The sequence below is a fragment of the Mytilus californianus genome, unplaced genomic scaffold (genome assembly GCF_021869535.1).
Source record: "Mytilus californianus isolate M0D057914Y unplaced genomic scaffold, xbMytCali1.0.p SCAF_4, whole genome shotgun sequence".
NCBI lineage: Eukaryota > Metazoa > Mollusca > Bivalvia > Mytilida > Mytilidae > Mytilus > Mytilus californianus.
This window is the reverse complement of record NW_026262690.1, coordinates 20,220,907-20,243,450: the sequence shown is the minus strand read 5'-3', so window position 1 is coordinate 20,243,450 and position 22,544 is coordinate 20,220,907. Positions and strand designations below refer to the sequence as shown.

The window sequence follows — 22,544 nt, the reverse complement described above, 5'->3', positions numbered from 1 at the left end:
TCCTTTCACTCAAAAGCAAGAGTAGGAGTATACATTAGTCAGTTTGACGTTAATAGTAGTACCACTGTATGAATTAATTTTTTTACACCGAATAAGTCCAAATAGAGAACAAAACAGTATGTAAGGGTTATTGTCCTAAACAACTGTTTAAAAGGCAATACAGTATATGAAATCATGTATAGAAATCATATATGTGACATACCTTTTAGGCATTGCCCGATAAGTCATAATGGAAGATCTAAAAACCAATAGATTCCATCACTTTTTTAAGCATCAAACTTTTTTTTTTCAAAATGATTTGATTGTTTTAATGAGCCACCAAGTCTCACCCCAATAGGTAACATTGCATATAGATGTATTTGAGATGTATGATAGATCAATAATGTTACATTAAGTTCTGTCTTCAGTATCCTTCAGGTTAAAGAGTATATGGATTGTCTTCATTGAGTCTTTCCTTATCTGGTATCAGGCTACAACATTTAATAGAAAATTCATAACAATGTTCTAAGAAATTAGTGGGGGAGTTAATCAACTTAAAGATCAGAGTCAATACAGTTTTTATTGTAATATTAAGGAGATTTTAATGGAGACATAGGTAATTGTATTGATTAGATTTATAATTAATAAAAGAAACCATAGTAAACAGTATTTGAAGACCTTTATACCATTGGAAATTAATTTTGAAGAATCATGATCATTGTTGTCTTAGTTAATGTCATATTAGAGGGCAATGGCTGCTTTGGCAACTTGAAGAAAAATTAAATATCTAGAAATATTCTCAGCAGAAGGGGGACTTCTGTTTATTTTACCTTTCACTTAAAAAATGTAAGCATAATTTCTGTGATGTCATTGATACATTTAAAATAAAGATGTAGGAGTAAAAAATACTAAGCACACTTTATTTAGGGTTTGTCTAAATTTTTATTTTGGACAAATAGATGCCATGGAAGCCTGAAATAAGAATCATATAATTTAGTCCAGTAAAGATTGGCTTTAATCCCTAATAAAGTCAGAATAACTTCTCCAACAAATGTACTTCAATAAGCAGTAAACAATGAAATATGATAGCAATTACCAGGAAAATCGTTAAATATTTGAGAGAAAAATCAATACATTGTTCATGTCAGGACTAAATAAAACTCTGTCCAAATATGAATTAATGAAGTAATATTTGTGTTAAGATTATCATATTATGAGTCATCTTACATGATGCACCATGCACATTTGATGCAGTTGAAATGGAAAAAAAATACAGGTGTTTGCTTACTTCTTTGTTCATCTCAGAAGGTTAGTTTACAATAAATTGATCTCATCTTGATAATAAAAGAACTTGGTAGTGTAATTGTATTGGGAAGGGCCATTAGTACCAACCAGGGAAAAAGGCTTTCAAGAAATGGTTATTTTCAAACACACTTACCAAAGCTGGAAATTAACTATTGTGTTGTAACATTCTTTCATGGTATTGGTATTTAGGCTTATTTCACAGAATTTATACCCCCCCTTTTATTCATTTGATATAAAAATAAGGAGATGTGGTATGATTACCAATGAGATAACGTATCCACCAGAGTTTAGATGAAGTTGATGTTAGCAATTATAGGCAACCTTCAACAATGAGAAAAACCGATACCGTATAGTACGCTATAAAAGGCCCAGACATGAAAAATGTGAAACAATTCAAACGAGAAAACTAACGGCCTAATTTATAACAAAACAATTTATGAAAGATAAATATTGCAAACATGAACCCACTGAACTACAGGCACATAAAGAATGTGGGGGGAGGGGAGGGGGGTGGTGATGTTAAATGTGTGTGAGCTTCAACCCTCCCCCTGACCAGGGACAGAGGTGTAACAGTACAACATCATTGAGAACAAACTATAAAAATTTCATACTTTTCAGTATGCACTTTGTGGACTCATGTCCTTTTACATGCTTCAGCAGATGTTCATGAAACTTTGTACATTGAAATTACGAAATCCAAATATAAATATGTAGATATTAGTTGGGGATTCTGGTCAGTTGACAAATCCCAGAATTATGCCCCTTTTGCACTATGAAATTTTTGATACTATTCAGTATGCACTTTGTGGACCTTTATACGTACTTCATCAGATATTATGAAAACATCTTAATATGAGGTGCATTTTCTAGTTGAGCAAGTTGACAAATATAAGAGCTAAGCACAAAGAAAATTTAAGTCCAGTATTGATGAACAAATTATGATAGAAATCTGCATAACATGCAAATCATTACTTTAAAAAAATAAAATTAAATGAAATCAATATTTTAGACTAACAAAAAAAGAAGTGTGGTAGGTATTTATTTTGCTATACAGACAGTGTTTTTTTAAACTTTGAGCATGTTTCAAAAAGAAATTCTTGTGTACTTCATAAAACAAACATAAATACATATTAGACATGATAGACAGACATCTTATATATCATGTACAAATAGCAGTAACATTACCGATAATGAAAGTAGATTATTCTTTTTCGTTAATCTTTTGATATTATTATGAAATATGTGAGGGTGGTTGTATGAAATATCATCTTTTTTCCTTGTTTTAAATCAGCAAAGCTTGCAAAAATAATACAATAATCAAGGATTGTCTGTCAGTATAGTATTTGACCATCAAACTGAATCAGTATTTGATTTCAGTAGGCTAATATTGTTACCTGAATATCCTGTTTAATTATGAAGGAATGGTTATAATCAGATTAATGTTTGCATCAAAGTTTATTTTGGTATTCTTAAAATGTTTTCTATGAAAATCAAAGACAATGGCTGTGAATTATTAAACTAAACATTTCAGCATGTGAACTAAATTGTGAGATACATAAACATTACAATTAATATAATATTTATTGTCTGTTCAAAGATCAATCATAAATTTTTATAGTAAAAATTATGTTTTGTTCTATATCTTTTGATTTAAATATACACCTTGGAACAGTGATATGTATTCAATCTTCTATTGACAACTGATGTAATATAAACCTTATATGTCAAGATATTTCTAGTACAAAACTATATATCAACAGTAATTAAGAAACTGGTACATCTGTATGGTTTTGAACATTATAAAAGATGCATACATGCATTTTGTTTTTTCAGAAGGAAAAATGAATATGAAAATTCTTTTGCATAATAGTCTGTGTCTGGGATGAAATAAAGTTCAAATTTCAGGTATATGCAGAAATTAAAACATAAGGATTTGAAAATTGTAAATTCTAACATATAGAAATCCAGATAAACAAAAAGAGGTTCAAATTTCATGGAATTTGCAGAAACGAACATGAAGCAATAATACAATTGGTCAGAAATGCTTAACAGTATAATAATCTCAAAATGGGAATTGAAATTTATTTATTCTGTGATAGAGTGGAATGTAGAACTTTAATGAAACAATTCTGTCAGCTGCCAAGCACTAATTTTTGACATGCTTTGGATCAACTCCCAAATTATCTTTTTCATGATTCTTTTTGATCTTGAAAGCTTTCTGTTTTCTGGATTTTGTTATGGATATACAATGGAAAGGATACATGTATTTGATTGGTAGGAATATGATTTTAATTTCTTTCATTTTATCAGTAGATATAATAAATAAAAGGTGGAGCTGTCTTTAGACATATGATACTGTATAGGGAATCAGTTTGAATATTTACCAGTAGAGTCTGTTTATTCCCTGTCCCTTTCATTTACAGTATGGTTATCTTGTGTTTATGTTATTATATAATTATAAGTTTGGTTGGTTCCTGTTGATGAATTCATTCTAATCTTTCAAACATTTGAATACAGATTTATGATGAAATATTTTTTAGTCAGTTGTTATTCTGTATTTTCTGTCTGACCTTATAAAATATTGTTGCATTTCTTGTGGGACAAAAAGTCTATTTGCAGAATGAAATTTCCAGTGACAGATTTGAAAGGAAGTTTGAATACCCAGAAAACTATTGTGTGTGACCTTTGAACCCTCTTACAAGCTGTCTTTTATAGTGTGCTGTTACACCTCTCTTCAAGATTGAAGTAGGGTTCTATGCTCACAACCATGTTTAATCTCGTTACAATGTACTTGTCTCATTTAGCTTAGAGCATATAATCCATTTGTTGTTGGCTGCTTTCTGTCGTTATTGTTTCTCGTTTAATGTTTTAGTAAAATTCAAGCTGTTTGTTTTCTCTTGTGAATAATATTTCACATTTTGTCATCGGCATGTCTTAAAAAGCTTTCTTTAAGGTGTGAGTTTTGCTTTTTGTCAAAGGAGTAAAGTGACTGACATGTAGTTGTTCTGGATTTTGCTTTGTTTTGTGAATAATTTCCTTGTAGATATCATTTAGAAACAGGTGTTTGTAGAAACCATGAGAAAGCCTGTTAGTGATTACATTATCTTGTAGGTTTGATAAAGGTGAAGTTGATTAAGATAAAAATATGTCTATCCTTTAATCTACATGCTTGATAAGCAACAAGTCAGTTAAAACCAGAAGATTAGGGTAGGTGATTGGAAATGCCTTCTATACCTTAATCTGCTTCCTTTGTAATTGTTTATTTATTGGAATTTTACATTTATTCTCCATTTGTCTTAATTTCAGAATAGATGATGTACCACTTTTTCTTGTATTAGCGAAGCTCAATCTTTGTTTTTTTACCTGTTGGACATAAGAAAACGAAATAAGAAGCGTACTAAACTTAAAATGTATATTTCCCCCCAAAAGTGTCATATATACTGTCTTGTTTGGGGAAAATTTCTCCAGAATTAAATGTACAATTGCAGCTTAAAAGAATAGGAAGATATATCATGTCAAGATGGGAATGAATAGAAATATTTAAAATACTTATCCAGATTCTCTGTAGGCTACAACTTCTGACTTGGTTCTTCACACATTACTCTCCTCTTATAATATATTAATGGAAGAACAATTTTAAATGCAGTTCGAAACACACAATAAAATTCAACTTGGAAAAAAAATGATTCAAATTATATTACATCACCCTATAATACATTATTGAGAGTGCTCATAGAAACTGAAAGTTCAATATATTTATTATAAAAAAATTGCTCTTTGCGGCACAATACCAGCCGCTAGACTTCTAAATACTTTCACAAATAGTGTAATAAAACACAATGTGTCAAGCACAAGGTCAATGTTGAATTACAAAATTTCGTTGTTGATTTTGATCAAGAGGAGTTTCTATTGTTCAGGATGAAGCTTTGAACAGTTACGTCATCCGAGTGGAAAATAGTTCTTTGGCCTTTTTTTCTTGCACAATGAAGATTGGTTATCTGTCTTTGAAGAGTAAAATCTTTTCACATTTGAAATATTTTTAATCTAAATGCTTGGTTGTTCAGGAAGGTAATGAAAATATATAGACACCTCTATTATTGTTTATAAGAAATACATGTAAGCCTTAAACTGAAGTTTATTATATATACATGTTTATTTCTTCTATTTAAGTGAAACAGTGGTCCTCATTTAACAAATCCTAAGAGAAAATTTGACAGCTGAAATGTGCAGAAGTGTTAGTGTGCTGTCTTCTTGTACTTAAAATGACAGTTTTAAACACACTTAGCTTTTCTTGTCTTTTCGTTCCAGTGCTGAAAATTGATTAAATCTTTGTCAAGGAAAATCAATTTTCATATCAACTTGATTATTGCTATATCCATGTATAAAGGAAATAGATATTCTCAACTTGGACCTGATCAGAATAGACTTAATAAACAAGTGACTAATTGTCTACAGTCATGTGACTAATTGTCTACAGTCATGTGACTACCAATTCTAGTATTAGTTATCTGAGTATCTTTATTCCTTTTGAATGCAAACGTTAATTTGAAGTTGCATTGCTTTTGCTGATAAGGTTATGATTTAAGAGGTTATATGTTCTAAAATTATCATAGATAAAAAGAAAGAGAAAATAATACTTCTTAAAAAGAATTAATTAAGTTATTGCTGTTTGAACATGTAACTTTCCTTGAAGCCAGCCTGAATCATTGTATATAAGTAAAGGCCCTGTTACAAGCTAAATAAGACTGATTCATGTGTGTCAGTAAAGGTCCTGTTATAAGTGAAGTAAGAAAATCTGTCATGGCAGAAAGTCTCAAAATGTCGAGATCTACCAATTTCCCATTTCTTCCAAAATTATCAGATCAGCTTATTACCACAAATCACAGATCAAGTTTGAATTTTGGTGGTGTCACTTAAACCGCTTTAGAGTTATGCCCCTTTACAAATGAAAAAAATGCTAAATTTTTCGTTTCCGTTCTCTAACTTTAGTTTGCCTCAACCAAATGTTATGAAACTTATACACAATGCTTATTACCATAAAATACAGATCAAGTTTGAATTTTGGTTGTGCCACTTTAACCGTTCTAGAGTTATGCCCCCTTTACAAATGGAAAAATTGCTTAATTTTTCGTTTCCCTTCTCTAACTTAAGTTTGCCTCAACCAAATGTTAGGAAACTTATACACAATGCTTATAACCACAAAATACAGATCAAGTTAAATTTTTTGGTGGTTTCACTTTTACTGTTCTAGAGTTATGCCCCTTTAATTTTCGTTTCTGTTCTCAAACTTAAGTTTGCCTGAACCAAATGTTATGAAACTGATACACAATACTTATTACTACAAAACTCAGATCACTAACAAATTTGGGTAGTTTCACTTATACAGTTCTAGAGTTATGTCCCTTTATAACTTTATATATATGATATGCAAGCAGGGGCATCATCTGTGTCCCATGGACACACCATCTGTGTCCCATGGACACATTCCCCATTTATTTCTTTTTGATTTTGGGAGGATACTTGGAAGACATTTTTATGCTGATTCTTGATTATGTTAATAATGTGAACCTGGCAATGAAAAAAAAATAAATTGGCATTTATTCCCTTTACACACTTTAAAAGCAGTGTATTTGAAATTTAAAATAAATAACTTGTTTCTTTGAACTCCTAAAAATGATTTTAAATCTTGAATAATGGCATATATTTTGCTAGGTGTTTGGTAAAGCAATTCTGGCTCGTAAAAGCGTCTATTTGTCGAGCATGCAACTTCTGTCGCTGAAAGCAAAACATAGGTATAGTGATCCGGCAGCGGCGGCCGTGGCATGGTGGTGTTAACTAATTACTTTAAAGCTTAATATTTCAGAAGGTAGAAGACCTGGATGCTTCATACTTTGTATATAGATGCCTTATGTTCTCAAGTTTCCATCTGTCAGATGTCAATTGTCCTTGACCTCATTTTCATGGTTCAGTGACTACTTGAAAAAAAAGTAAAGATTTTTTGTAATTTTAATTTCTCTCTTATGAGTAATAGGATAACTATATTTGGTATGTAGTACCTTGCAAGGTCCTCATGCCTATCAGACAGTTTTCACCTGACCTTGACCTCATTTCATGGATCAGTGAACAAGGTAAAGTTTTTGTAGTCAAGTCCATATCTCAGATACTATAAGGAATAGGTCTACTATAATTGGTGTATGGAATGATTGTCGGGTGTACAAGCCCAACTGGCAGGTGTCATCTGACCTTGACCTCCATTTCATAGTTCACTGGTTAAAGTTATGTTTTTGTGTTTTGCCCTGTTTTTCTAATACATTATGCAACAGCTCAACTTTATTTGGTGTATGGAAATATTTTACGATGTTCATGTGTCTGGCAGGTTTTATTTGACCTTGACCTCATTTTCAAGGTTCATTGCTCAATGTTAAGTTTTTGTGTTTTGGTCTGTTTTTCTTGAACTATAAGCAATAGGTAAACTATATATGGTGTATGGAATGATTGTAAGGTGTATATATGTCTGTCTGACCTTATTTTCATGGTTAATTGATCAATGATAAGTTTTCCTGGTTAAATTTGTTTCTTAGATACTATATATATGCAATAGGTCAACTATATTTGATGCATGGAATGCTTGTAAAGTGGACACATCTGTTTGGCAGGGTTCATCTGACATTGACCTCATTTTCATGGTTCATTTGTCAATATAAAGTTTTCATGGTTTTGTCTGTTTCTTGTATACAATAAGCAATAGGTCAACTATATTTGGTGTATGGAATGATTGTAAGGTGTACATGTATTTCTGGCTTTGTTTATTTGACTTTGACCTCATTTTCTTGGTTCATATTAAGTTTATGTGATACTTATAGTAAAACTTAATGTTTAGGACTATCAACATAAAATCAATGGTCAGTAAAGCAGGCAAGACATTTCAGCGTGTGCACTCTTATTTTCATACATTGCCAATCTGTGAATGATTCATGGATAATGTTGTTATACATGTATCTTTGTGAAAGGAACAAACATCTGAAATTTTAATGAACATTAGCAAGATTAGGCAAGACACAGGTTTTTGTGGAATCCTTTATGAATTTTTTGTGGAAAGCTATGAATCCCTCTATTTTGAAAAATTGAAGGACAGGTGAATTATTGTAAAAATTGATGAATCCCTAGTCTTTTATGTAAACTAAAAACAGAAGTAGTGGCCACTTGTGTTAAATACTAAATATCTGCATGTAATCAACTTATGAATGAAAATATATGTCAATGGAATACTTCTGGCATACTTTCAAGAAATTTTTAATTGTTTGTATTAAGTTGGTAAATCCGGATATTTTAGGCATGAGAGGTCAATGCCATTGAATGCTTGTCAAATCTGGATTATGTAACGGAAATGCATTGTAGTCACAAGACATGTTTGAAAATTCTATATTCCAGTCATGATTACTCATTTTACAGAAGGGAAATATATAATATATAATTTAAATTGGTTATGGGGATTGATTTAAGATACAAACATACATTGTAAGGGAGATAAATCCTCCTGACTTGTATCAAAAGAACTTTAGTTTGCACATAATTGAGACATTTTAATATTAATGTAGAAGCATTAAAAGCTCTGATCTTGGCTATGAAAATATAATTTATATGTTTTATAGTCCTTTTACAGGAAATTAAAGTATCAGTAAAGTGATAAAATTGTCTAGCCTCCAGATAATAGTTTCAGCATAATGTGTGGAGTAGAGAGTATTTGTCACCTCATTATTTGGCAAAAATTTATGTTGTGTTCAGACATTATAATTAAGACTTTAATGAAAATACAGAATCCTAAACTAAAAGGGAAAAAATTGGGAGAGAATTAAATTCTTTAATTTGTAATTATTTATTTATATACATAGAACTGAACACATTAAATGTAATGGAAGGATTTATAGACAGTAATTTTTTCCCCTAATAGGTTTAGAATTTTATAAAGAGAGGAACGATCTACACTATTTGAAATAAATGCATTTCATAGGTTTAAGTTATTTTTTGTGCATTTGTGTTTTATTTTTGTTTTATAGACATACAGTTTCCAAAAATCCTCAAGCTTATTGTTCAAAATTAATTGCTATTTTGATTTAAGATTTTTGATGACTTCAGGGCTTCAGGATAAAGACCTGACATAGATGGATGTTTAATAATGAGGAGCATATTTACTAGATGAAAGTTATTATATATTTACTTGATAAATTGATAAATATGTAAACATAACCTGAGGTCAAAGATTACATCAATGTGGGTAAACAAGTTTTGATTTTTATGTAAGCAATATGTAAATTTAGGCAGTGACAGCAGATAGAAAATGAAAATGACCTCTTTTGGCTGAGAAAATGGCTGATTGAACAGACTACATACATAACTTAAAAATAAAATGTATCAGGGACAAATTGGGTTATAATTATCATTTAGATGGTCTCCTACATTTATTTATAACTGTATGGGATCACGATGTTCACAGTTGACTGACATGGAATGTGAGATATTTAATTCTTGACCAGATTTCTCTCCATTTGTGGTTTTAAGGTCTAGTGGTTGTGAAATATAACAAGTTTTAACTTTTGATAGCAATTATTATCTGATATTAAAAGATCAAAGAATATTATGTAAGGTGATTAGAGATAAACAACTGACCAGGTGAAACCCTCAAGTTTTAGGGCAGGAGGACAAGTTCCTAATAAAATCTGTCATTGACATTTTTAGTGGACTTTTTCCATGATTAATGGGACTTAAGAGTGACATATCTTCACATATTGTTTTTATATTGCTTTAACAATTTTGATAGCTGTGATTTATATGGGCATTATATATTTATATGGTGTGTGATTTGATCACTGTGAACATTGTGAAGATTTCTCATTTTGTCCACTTGGTAATAGTCATTATACAGACAGGAAAAGGTCAGCTGACCTTATTCTTCATGATGCACATTGGAACTATGTGTAATTAACATATGCCAAAGTGTAATTATACAACATGATGATGAATTAACATACAATAATTATCTTGGACATACAACTTGGGATTTTGTTGTGATAGATATACACAGGAACTTTTCTTGTTTAACTGTGGGTTTTCAGAAAATAACATTTATTGAGTGGTTTAAATTTGTTGAAGAAAAAAATCTAGACTGGTAGTTTGTCAAATTGTGTAATAGGAATACCTCATTGTACTTCAAGGTTCTTAACTCTGCAGTGAAGAAGTGCAGTTTGTAATCTGACTCCAAGCAAAATAAGTATAATTCTCAATCTGTATATATATTCAGATAAACACACAGAGGGCAAATTATTGGCAGAATATTTGTGAATTTATTATAAGTGAGCTTCAGGTTTTGAAGGGAAGTGTTTTTAATTAAGAAGTCAGTGGTTCTTTAGGAAGTACAATTAGTAAAAACTGTGTTAAAAATAAGAGAGTTAGTTATAGTTTTGGATTGTAGACAGTTTATAAATAACAAAGTGATTCTCAAGTTAATTAGAAGTAATTATTACTCCAGACATTTGGAAAAAGTGTGAGAGGCAGAATAAAATTTTCACACCTCTAGTTCAAGTACCTTGTGAAAAATTGAATATTTTATGAGGATAATAAGACTGAGATGGCTAAGACATGAATGTCTACATGAACTTACATGAGAAAGACAAATTTTCTCATGTTTATAGGCTAATAAATTACATCTGTCAGATCGAGGGAATTTTACCAGGAGTCAAAAATCTAGGTTGCCTTATAGTGCAGTATTGTAAATAACATTATATTTTCATTCATAGCGAATTAAGTGGAACATTTAGTGACAATCGTTTATTAAACTTTCATTCAGGATATAGGCTTGAACATTAAAACAAACCACAACAATTTGGTAAAGGTGTGCCATATTTAAAGGAAGTTGGCTAAAGTGCCATATGTTTGTTTTTTGAGGACGAGATTGACTTTTAGTTCTAAATGAAGTGTTCTGATGTAAATTACTTTGCTCCAAAAGTGATGTGCAGCATTTGTATTGAAGAAACGTATGCAGGTTACGGAGGTGGGTACTGGTTTTTCTTTTGTTTACTAATTTATTCATTTGTTTGTAAACAATTCCAAATGAACAGATGCGATAAGTTCTGAATGTTGTGTACATTCCTTGCATATTTCCCATTGGGGTAAAATGGGAATTTGTAATTTCCTTTTGGCAAGCTTGCATGAAAGTTCTTAGTAATAAATTACATAATAATGCATATCTATTTGAGTACACTAGGGAATCTCCCCTGGTAAGTTATAGCGGAATTAGCAACTCATTACATAATTGGATTAACCCTTAAAAAATAAACGAAAAAGTAAAAAATAAAATAACCGAGCCTTTAGTATGATGCGAAGTGCAATTGAGATATTTCAGAAAATTGTATTGTCATTAATATTAAGATTATACATTTATCCTGAATTTAGGTTATTTTTCATTACTTTTTGAAACCTTCAAAAGATAACTGCAGGAAGCAAAATGTTAATAGTTTCACCTTATCATTGCAGTCTATTAATTCAGTTGTTGGGTAACAGTTCAATGCATTTGGTGTAAAGTACTCTCATTTTCAGTATTAAGATACCAAAAATATTTAATGAATGTTATTACTCATCTGAAAATACTTAAATGCCTAATGTATATTTTTTCTAATCCCATATTTTCTGTGTAAATAAAAAACATATGCATCCACTTGAGGAAATCTATTGAACAAAGTAAAATTTTAGGATTTATAAACCACCTTTAACCCCTGTCAAAGACAAATGTAAGTTTCTAAAATATATAGCTGTAGACTAATTGATATTCTTGTATAAGCTCTGTAAATGACCAACTACCAGGGAAATATATGTATTGTTTTTACCTGAACAAAACATGTATAGATGTATTGATAGCTGGCACTGAAGATGACAGTTATTTACTAGATCTTTAGGTTTGAGTGTACTGCTTCACCTCAATAGAGTTGAACATCTTTATGTCATAAAAAGCTTATACAAGAACATCCAGATTATGCAAAATAGTATGTAAGAGTTAAGAGTATCTGGACTGAGTTAACGAAAGGTGTGTCTGTATACCTACCTATATCAATTATCTGTAGAACAGATAAAACTTCAAAGGCTTAATCAGTAACATTGGCCAACTACCAGAAAATGTAGGCACCATTTTTTTTGGCGATGTCAGTATAGGAAGTATGATTCAATATAAACTATAAATATTTGTATTTTTTTGCTATTTTGTATTGAAAATTATATGAAAAAGAAGATTGAAATTTTTACATTGATGGTGTAGACTTTCAAGATACAAAATTTAACCCTATAGAAAGATTCCATAAAAATAATCTGTGAAATTGCAGTATTGGAGTGATTTTTGAAGGTGTTGCCAGTTTGACAGTTACAAAGATTTTTTAAGATCTTGTGGAAGGAAACCAGGGCTCTCTTAAAACTTTTAGAACTGTGTTACAATGAAAGAAAGTTTTAGGTTAAGTTTGAGAAATACCTCATTTAGTTGTTATTAAAATTCTCAGTGCATTCAGTCTTTCGTTGATATTAGTGTCTTAAAGAATTTTGCAGAATTAACTTTTTTTAAATTAAGATAACAAAATGTTGTTTTAATTTTTTCTGTTGAAGTAGATAGAGTGAGTGATGGTCAACATTGAAATTGTCAGTTATATCAAAGGAAATACTTGAACTTTAGTCTGATGGTTTGACCTACTTAATTATTATAGTATAAGTGTACCTATAATTACTAACTCCCACCTCACTTGAACTCTGGTTGTCTCATTGACAATCATACCACATCTCTTTATTTTAGTATTAAGTTCAGCAGAATTGGTGAATCAGAAAGGGAATTTCATTAAACTGAACTTTACATGATCTTGTCAGTTTTTGTTGTGGTCAGGGGTCTGATCATGAGTATTGCTTTGGTCAGGGGTCTAATTATGAGTTTTACTATGGTCAGACTGGTCTGATTGTGAGATTTGATGTGGTCAGGGGTCTTATTGTGAGTTTTGAAGGGGTTAGGGGTCTGATTGTGAGTTTTGCGGAGGTCAGGGGTTTGAACATGAGTTCTGCTGTGGTCAGGGGTCTGATGTGACTGTCAAAAGTTAGGTAGAATAAAAAGAGGAATGAATTGTAATTACTTGGGACCACTGTATGTATGATTGAAATGAAGTTCAAAGACTACCCAGGAAGCCTATTATAAGAATATTCAATCTATGAAACTTTGTTTGTTGAGGGTTGGATGCAACTTTCTATAGGTTTTTTATGGATGTCAGGTCTTAGATGTTGGAGGAAACCACTGTTGGGACAGTGTCAATAGTTAACATATATCACCTGTCTACGTAGACCCCCTAAAGCTCCTTGTACCTGTTAAAAAGAGATATCACAGCTGAATTAAACAGCACACTGATTCATAACCTTATATTCTTGTCAACAACAAATGTCATTCACAGTAAACTTTAAGCTCTCAAAAACAAATGCAATAATTATCCTATAGAAAGACAGATTTATAAACAAATGCATTGGCCTTTGTTATTCTTATATGTTTTTTTTTAAATTTTGGTTCATTTATATGTTTCGGACTATAGTGTGACGTCCATTTTCGCTGAGCTAGTATACCGGTACATTGTTTAGGGGCCAGCTGAAGTCCATCTCCGGGTTAGGGATTTTCTCGCTGTGTTGAAGACCCATTGGTGGCCTTCGGCTGTTTTCTGCTCTTTGGTGGGGTTGTTGTCTCTTTGATGCATTCCCCATTTCCATTCTCACTTTTATTACTCTTTAAACCAACTCTCTGTGATCAGCAATGCATGCAACTAAATTTCCCATATATTACATAAATTTATTTTGTGTCAGTACTGAAATATTAAACTCAAATGGTACTTTGTGTTCTATCCTGCTCTTTTCTGTAAAAGTCAAAAGTTTTTTAACTGATCACCAGAGTACAAATATTTTACCGTTTAGTTGTTAAGGCGTTTTAAAGAGAATAAAACAGGAATCAAATCCCAGAATTACCTATCCTGTGGCCTTAATAAAAGGAAGCTCTGCAGACAGACATGATGATCTATATACATCCTGATAACTAGTGACATGATAATTATAATAGGCCTGTATACTGAGTAATTTCTACAGCTCATTAAATTTTACAACATATTGCTTTTTTTTTTTACAAAAAGTAAAAGTCTTTCTTGGTGTATGCTTTAAAGTAGTGTCCAGATGATCATTATAGGCAGTAATTTATATAATTTATGAACTCCTTGGAGGCTTAAAGAGAAGGTATGGCTGCACATTATGCCTTTCTGTGTGTTTGACAAATATGTCATGAAATTGTAGGAAATAACCTGTACAAAAAGGAAATAACCTGTACATAGAAGGAAAACACTTGTACATAAAGGAAATAACCTGTACATGAAGAAAATAACCTGTACATAGAGGAAATAATCTGTACACAAAGTAACAGTCTTTTGCTCAGTTTGCCTTTCTGTAACTAAGAAATAGTGGATATGACAAAAAAGTCTTGTAAGTCATGAAATTTTAGGAGAGAAACCTGTACTGAAAGGAACAATGCTTTTATTGCTGTGCTTAATCTTGACAGTTGTTGGAACAGCAAACAAAAGAACTCACACTTTCAGGCAATTGTTTAAGACAGCCTGCAACATGTGCAAGGAGAACATTATAAGACTCACTCTCATTATCTTTGGTTGTTATAAATTTTCCTGGTATTTAAATTTTTATAGGGAATATTTAAATTTGTAACAATTGCCCAATATCCATTTAATACAATAGTACAACACGTGGACATTTATCCTTAGATATCTGCTGTAGTTAAAACTTTACACATATTCACTTATTTTCCAATTTATAACACATTGTCTTTATAATGGAATTGCAGATAATTAAAGTGTTGAACAGACTTAATTTAAAAAACTTAAACAGTCCTTGATTAGCTTAAAAACACCTGCAAGCATTTTTGTAGATTTTGATTTTTCCAGGCAAATGTGTACAGTGGAAATTGGAATTTAACCTCATGTTAGGTTTTTATGCCCCCGCCGTAGCGGTGGGTGCATTAAGTTTTACCCTTGTCCGTCTGTATATACGTACGAACGTACGTCCCAAAATTGGTTTCCGTTCTCTAACTTGAGTTTGCCTCAACGAAATGTTATGTAACTTATACACAATGCTTATTACCACAAAACACAGATCAAGTTTGAATTTTGGTGGCATCACTTTAACCGTTCTAGAGTTATGCCCCTTTATAAATGGAAAAATTGCAAAATTTTTAGTTTCCGATCTCTAACTTAAGTTTGCCTCAACCAAATGTTATGAAACTTATACACAATGCTTATTACCACAAAACACAGATCAAGTTTGAATTTTGGTGGCGTCACTTTAACCGTTCTAGAGTGTTGCCCCTTTATAAATGGAAAAATTGCAAAATTTTTATTTTCTTCTAAATATCAAGTAATTTTTAAAATTGGAGTTATCTTCCTTTGTCCATGATTATAGTTGAATCAACTACAATCAATGCTTTATACAATGCAATGTTTAATTTTGACTTCCACTGATAAAACACAGATCAAGTTGAATTTGTGTAGTGTCACTTTAACCATTATTGAGTTATGCCCCTTTATAAATCGAAAGATTGTAAAATTTTAAGTTTCCATTCTGTAACTTAAGTTTGCCCCAACCAAACATTATGAAACCTATACACAATATTCATTACCACAAAACTAAGATCAAGTACATATTTTTTGTTTCCGTTTTCTAACTTTAGTTTGCCTCAACCAAATGTTATGAAACTTATACACAATGCTTATTACTACATAATACAGATTAAGTACGAAATTTGGTGGCGACACTTTTACCATTCTTGAGTTATGTCCCTTTATAAAAATAAAAATTGCTGAATTTTTCGTTTCCGTTCTCTAACATTGTTTGTCTCAACCAAATGTTATAAAACTTATACACAACCGTTCTAGAGTACCGGTTATGCGTGTTTACAATTAGAAAAATTGCTGAATTTTTAGTTTCTGTTCTCTACTTAAGTAAGCCTCAACCAAATGTTATGAGACTTACACACAATGCTTATTACCACAAAATTCAGATCAAGTTCAAATTTTGGTAGCGTCACTTTTACCGTTCTTCAGTTATGTCCCTTTATAACTATATGTTATGCAAGCAGGGGCATCATCTGTGTCCACATGTGGACCCTATCCACATTTATTGGATGTTAAACAAGTACCTAGAGATTTTTCTCCTAAATCATACAGCAAAAATTTCAAGAGTTAGTTATGAGTGCAACAGACGTAGACCATATCTATATAATTATAGATGTACATAGAAGGTGTTGAAATGTTTAAAGAAGGTTGCATCTGACATGTTTGGTTCAATGGGTGGGATTTATTTCTGACCAGTACGTCCTGGCACTGCTTAGGCACTGCTGACAGTACAGTCATGTGCTTACAAGGTTTAACCAGTGTACATGTCTCATATATAGTATGTTAACAGATATCCGTAACCGGTATAAATTGTCTTTTTACAATTTTGTATAGGGAACAATCATGACCTCCAGACAAAATAAATGTTTTTCTTTAAAAGGAATATTTAACATATGACATGTTGTTTAAAAGGTATATATACAATCCGGGATCATTAATCTTAGTCTTCTCTTTATAGATATTGCATTCTTTTTATACATGTTTAAAAAGGTATATACAATCTGGGATCATTAATCTAATGTCTTTTGCATTCTTTTTTTACATGACATGGGATGTAGTAGTTTTTCTTGGGGGTATACCAAGGACAAGGCAAAGTGTCATACCATATAATATCTGACTATGACCATCCAGATCAAAAGGATTAAACCTTCTATACAATTCTTCAAAAGATTGATTAACTCATAGTGAGTTTGTCAAAAATATCACAATGCATATTGTGTGCTGTTTCAATCTCATTCATTATATAGAATTTGAAATTATTTTTTTTAAATTTAATACAATACTCTGTTTGTAAAGAGTACATTTTTGTACATTGAATATGTACTTTACTTAGTTTATATATATGTGACCTAAAAAATATATGGACCAGATTTTATGTTAGTAGAATAAAAGAGCATATGTTTCACAAGTACCTGTTGAGATTAATTTAAGGAAAAACCAACAGAGAAAGCTTGTTAAACATCAAATGTGACTTGCAGTAAAACACATTTTCTTAGTTCATTATAAAGGTTAAAGTTGTTGGAGGTAAAAGGTGAATGGCCACAGACATTGTGGGTGCAGTGAACTTACATTGAATGATATACTGGTCTGCTAATTCAATTTGATTTAAACAGAGCTAGTTATTTACATTGAAAGGAAAATGGGCTTGCTGGTAAAATTAAACTTAAAAAAAAATATGGGCAAATCATGAGCTCATCTTGTATCTGTTTCGTTTATTTATATTTTGAAATTGAAAGGTGGCCAATATCTGAAAAGAAGAAAACAACACATGTATGATTGTATCTTAGGTGACTGCTGTTCTTAAACGAAAACAAACTCCTTTAGTAAAAGACATCTTGTCAGCGTTTAAATTTCAGATTTATCACATATTGAATGCTGATAGCTGAATCACAAGGTCTTATTTAAAGTCTTTATTTTTCAATTTTTGGATGGTGCTTTAAGTCTTTTCCTCCCGTCCTGTAAACCATGTCAAAAAGTTAGGTGCTTAATTATGATCCTATCTCAGTAATAAAAAAAATCAGAAAATTTTTTTTTTGTTAAGATTTTAAAAGACTTAGAATAGCGAGTAAAGGAAACACACTTTGTGTATTATATGACTGAGGAAAACCTGTGTGAACAACAAAAATCAAATCATATAAAGAAAAATAATGTGCAGAGATTATTTGGGTTTTGTGAGATATTCTAGGCTTTGGAAAGAAATGCTTTATCAACATTTGTGTAACATCAGAAGTACCAGTCAAAACAAACATTGATTTGATTACAATCAGAAACTATGACTAGAAGAATGTATGAAAGAAATTGTCACTAGAAACTCTGTAGTAATTGTCAATTCTGATGTTGTGCTAAAAGGTCCAAATGAACATCGATTGTATTTTTATGTTTATTTCCACAACAAGCTTACCATCTTTTTTTAATCGATAGTTCTTCAAATAATAAAGAGGAAAAATCAATGTTTCCTTAAACATGTTGCATTATTTTGGCAGGAGAAATATGACCCAGTAAAATTAAAGGCCATTAACGATTTTTAGACTTGGAGGAAAATTAATTTTAATAAAAACATAGTAATATGTCATTATTTCTATTGCAAGAACTTTTAATGTCATCAAGGTCTTGGAGTATTGTGTATGAAAAAGCATGGTAACAACAAGTAATCAGCAAAGCAACAAAAACAATGCAGAAATAAACTGCTTCGTCGAGCGCAGCTGGATACGACTGCTGAGGTCCAACCCTGAACAGTTGGGGCAAAAATGGACACAATATTCAAACTCGACACAGGTCTGAATTTGGATTGTAATTAAATATTTGACACATTATAGGTTTCTGTAGGTTTCTGACACAGAATAAATGTAGTCAAAGAACTTGAAATTGGTTGTATGATTTGAATTTATATTCAATTGAAGATTTCTTGCTGTTGTGCAATACACTGTGCTGTTGCGCACTACATAGTAAATCTGTTTTAAGACTATATACAAAGAATTATGAAAATAAATTGTGACCCACAATTTTTTTCTTTGGAAAATTGACAATTTCTTAAATCTTGAGGGAAAAAAAAATTGACCCCCCCCCCCAAAAAAAAAGTTTCTCAACCCCCCCCCCCCCCCCCCCAAAAAAAAAAAAATATTTGAAAAGAATTTTCTTTTGAGGAAAAAAAATTCCCCCCTTTCCAAAAAAATTAATTTTGAAGAAATTTTCTTTTTGTAAAATGTGGTACAAACTAAGAGACATCCATACACTTAAACACAAGTTATTGTCTGAAAACTAGAAAAATGCTTCTGTAAAACCCTTTTTGGCCCCTTATTCCTGAACGGTTTGGGCAATTACCCCCTAAAATGAATTGTACAATTTCAGAGCAATCAAAATACTTTTACACAAGTTATTGTCCTGAAACTAGAAAAATGCTTGTTTTGGCCCCTTTTTCCTAAACGGTTGGGACCATCACCCCCAAAAACAATCCCAACCTTCCTTTTGTGGTATTGAACCTTTTGGTTAAATTGCATAGAGATCCATACACTTAAACTAAAGCTATTGTCTGGAAACCAAATGTCTTCGGACAACGCCAACGAATGATACCAATATAAAATCTCAAAGTCGTATAAAAACTGGTATTATGGTGTCATGTTACATACCAATGCTGAAAACATAACTGGCATAGTATAGTATTACAACAGAACAATGCAGAAATCATTACTAGTAATACTGTGTCATAACATACACCATTGCTGAGAACATTACTGGTATTTTGGTGTCACATTGCAACAATTTTGATATTATATTAACGTCAAAACAATTCTGGTATTATGGGTGTCACAACATAACAGTGTTGAAAACAATTCTGATATTATGGTGTCACAACATAACAATGTTAAAACAATCTGATATTATGTTGTCACAACATAACAACGTCAAAACAATTCCGGTATTATGAGTGTCACAACATTATATATAAACGTCACAACATTATATATAAACAATGTTAAAACAATCTGATATTATGGTGTCACAACATAACAATGTTAAACCAATCTGATATTATGGTGTCACAACATAACAATGTTAAAACAATCTGATATTATGGTGTCACAACATAACAATGTTAAAACAATCTGATATTATGGTGTCACAACATAACAATGTTAAAACATAACAATGTTAAAACAATCTGATATTATGGTGTCACAACATAACAATGTTAAAACATAACAATGTTAAAACAATCTGATATTATGGTGTCACAACATAACAATGTTAAAACAATCTGATATTATGGTGTCACAACATAACAATGTTAAAACAATGCAGAAAATAATACTGGTTATGTTGTCATAATAGACCAATGCTGAAAACAATTGTGGTATTATAGTGTCACAACATAACAACATTAAAACAATACTGGTATTTCAGACATTTACAGAAAGCATATCCTGATTCACATAGTCCAGTTATATATACCAAGTAACAAAAATCAATCCTGTCTTGCAGTTCAGAGAGATTAACTTTGAATCAGTTTTAGTCCATGAATTATGATCATATTAAGATAATATGCATTCAGACATTGTGATTTAATAACCACATTATAAAGGAGTAATTATACTTTGATTATATGATTCTCTTTTTTAGATTGTAAATTTTAAAGAAAGGTTTTATTGTGAACAAACCTTTTGAAGTTACATTAAAATGAGAAAGTAACACTACTTTCACACACTTGACTACTGGAAAGTTGCTTATGTACATTTTTAATTCAATTAGTTGAATGATTAATGTTTGCTTTATGCCTCCTTTGTGTAAATAGATGGCTATATAACAACAAAATTATATTTGTGTTATATGTAAAAATTAGTCCTAGAAAGGAGTTAATGGTCATAGATAAAACTTGATAGAACACCATATGATTTTGCAGTATAAAAGTTTAAAACACAATTCTTTTTTTTATTTTTTTATTTTCTACAATAGTAGGGGCACTTATAATGTTTTCTGGATAGCTCTTTCTTAAAGATTCAATTATCTGTCAGGGATGCAAAAGTCACGTTGATTTGGGACATTAACAATTAATTAGAATTGTTACATGACCATCATTAAAGTTGGCTGGTTCATTTACCTTGAAAACCTGTACCATTTCCATTCAAATTATATGCCTAATAACCCAGTCAGGACTAGAACAGTGACCAATGCCAATTGCTCCCTTTAGATTTTCCAACTATAAATAAGAAGATGTGGTATGAGTGCCAATGAGACAACTCTCCATCCAAGTCCCAATGTATAAAAAGTTAACAATTATAGGTCAAAGTACGGCCTTCAACACGGAGCCTTGCCTTGGCTCACACCGAATACAGCAAGCTATAAAGGGCCCCATAATGACTAGTGTAAAACAATTCAAACAAGAAAACCAACGTCTAATCTATATAAAAAATGAGAAACGAAAAACACCTATGAACCACTCCAAAAACAAATGACAACCACTGAACAACAGGCTCCTCCTGACTTAGGACAGTTATACATAGCCACAATGCTTTCTTTAGATACTATATAACATTCATAATTCCCTGTTCTCTGCAGTTCATCTTGGGAAAAATATAATGTCTTATTTTGAAGACAGAAATCTTTTGAAAATATTTTTCAGATTTGTCATGCAATAAAGAATGTAAACAGATGTCTGTATGCACAACACAGCATGAAAATAATAACATGCAAAATTTCCAAAATATTTCACCAAGAGAAATGATAAGTAGAAACAGCTGGAGATATAAAAATAACATGAAATGTCAGTGACATACAAACCAAATTCTTATGAATACACAGCATATTTATCTATATGTCAAAGAATAATTTACAGTGCCAGTTTTTATCAACAAATACTTGTAACTTAATGTGTCTGATCGATCAATTGTCACCATTTTATGAAGTCAAATGTTTGCAATTTCTTTTCAGAACCCAAATTTCCAAAGAAATTAAAAAGCTATTCTTTACAGCCAAACATCATATTTTTAAATTAATCTATTATTTATTAAAGAAATGCTCATTAATACATAAAGATGTTGAAGGCTTATGAACAATACAAATATATACACAATGCAAAAATGTGATGTCCAGTCTCCTCAGTGTAAATGACTTTTTAATGAACAGTGTAAGCTGCATCAGAATACTCCATTATTACAACTTTGAATTTTATTTTCTAAGACTCTGAAATAAAGTCTTTTAAACTCATTTTTCTGCCAGTCTTGCAAAAATAGTATCTTTGAGCACAGATTTTGACATTTCTGAATCTCACATGACTAACAATTTTACTTCTACCAATTGCTTGGTTCTGACTGTTGTGTGTTAGGATTACATTTAAAACTGAGCATGTTTAATTTGCTGTTGATTGAGTTAATATACATGATTGTTCTAATGATTTCATTGAGGAGTAAGTATGCCAAAGGCAAATTTAGAAAACAGAGCTCATTAAATAAACATTTATTTATATTTTCCCTCATGCAGCATGATTCTATGTGTTGATCAGTCCTGTGTGTCTGCCATGGGCAACAAGAGTTTATG

The 22,544-nt window shown here is 31.2% G+C and overlaps 1 protein-coding gene across 3 annotated transcripts in view; it reads left to right on the top strand.

The window, feature by feature from the left end:
• Nucleotides 1-22,544, top strand: part of LOC127737642 (fibronectin type-III domain-containing protein 3a-like) — a 115,766-nt gene that overhangs the window by 32,314 nt on the left and 60,908 nt on the right. The window contains exon 1 of one of the 3 annotated variants that reach the window (XM_052248498.1): nt 9,990-11,332. The exons of the other annotated variants lie outside the window; for them this stretch is intronic. Within the exon in view, the coding sequence (XP_052104458.1) occupies nt 11,251-11,332 (82 nt within the window). The 5' untranslated portion in view covers nt 9,990-11,250. Of the gene's footprint in view, nt 1-9,989; nt 11,333-22,544 lie in introns of those variants that run through there. 3 annotated transcript variants of the gene reach the window in all.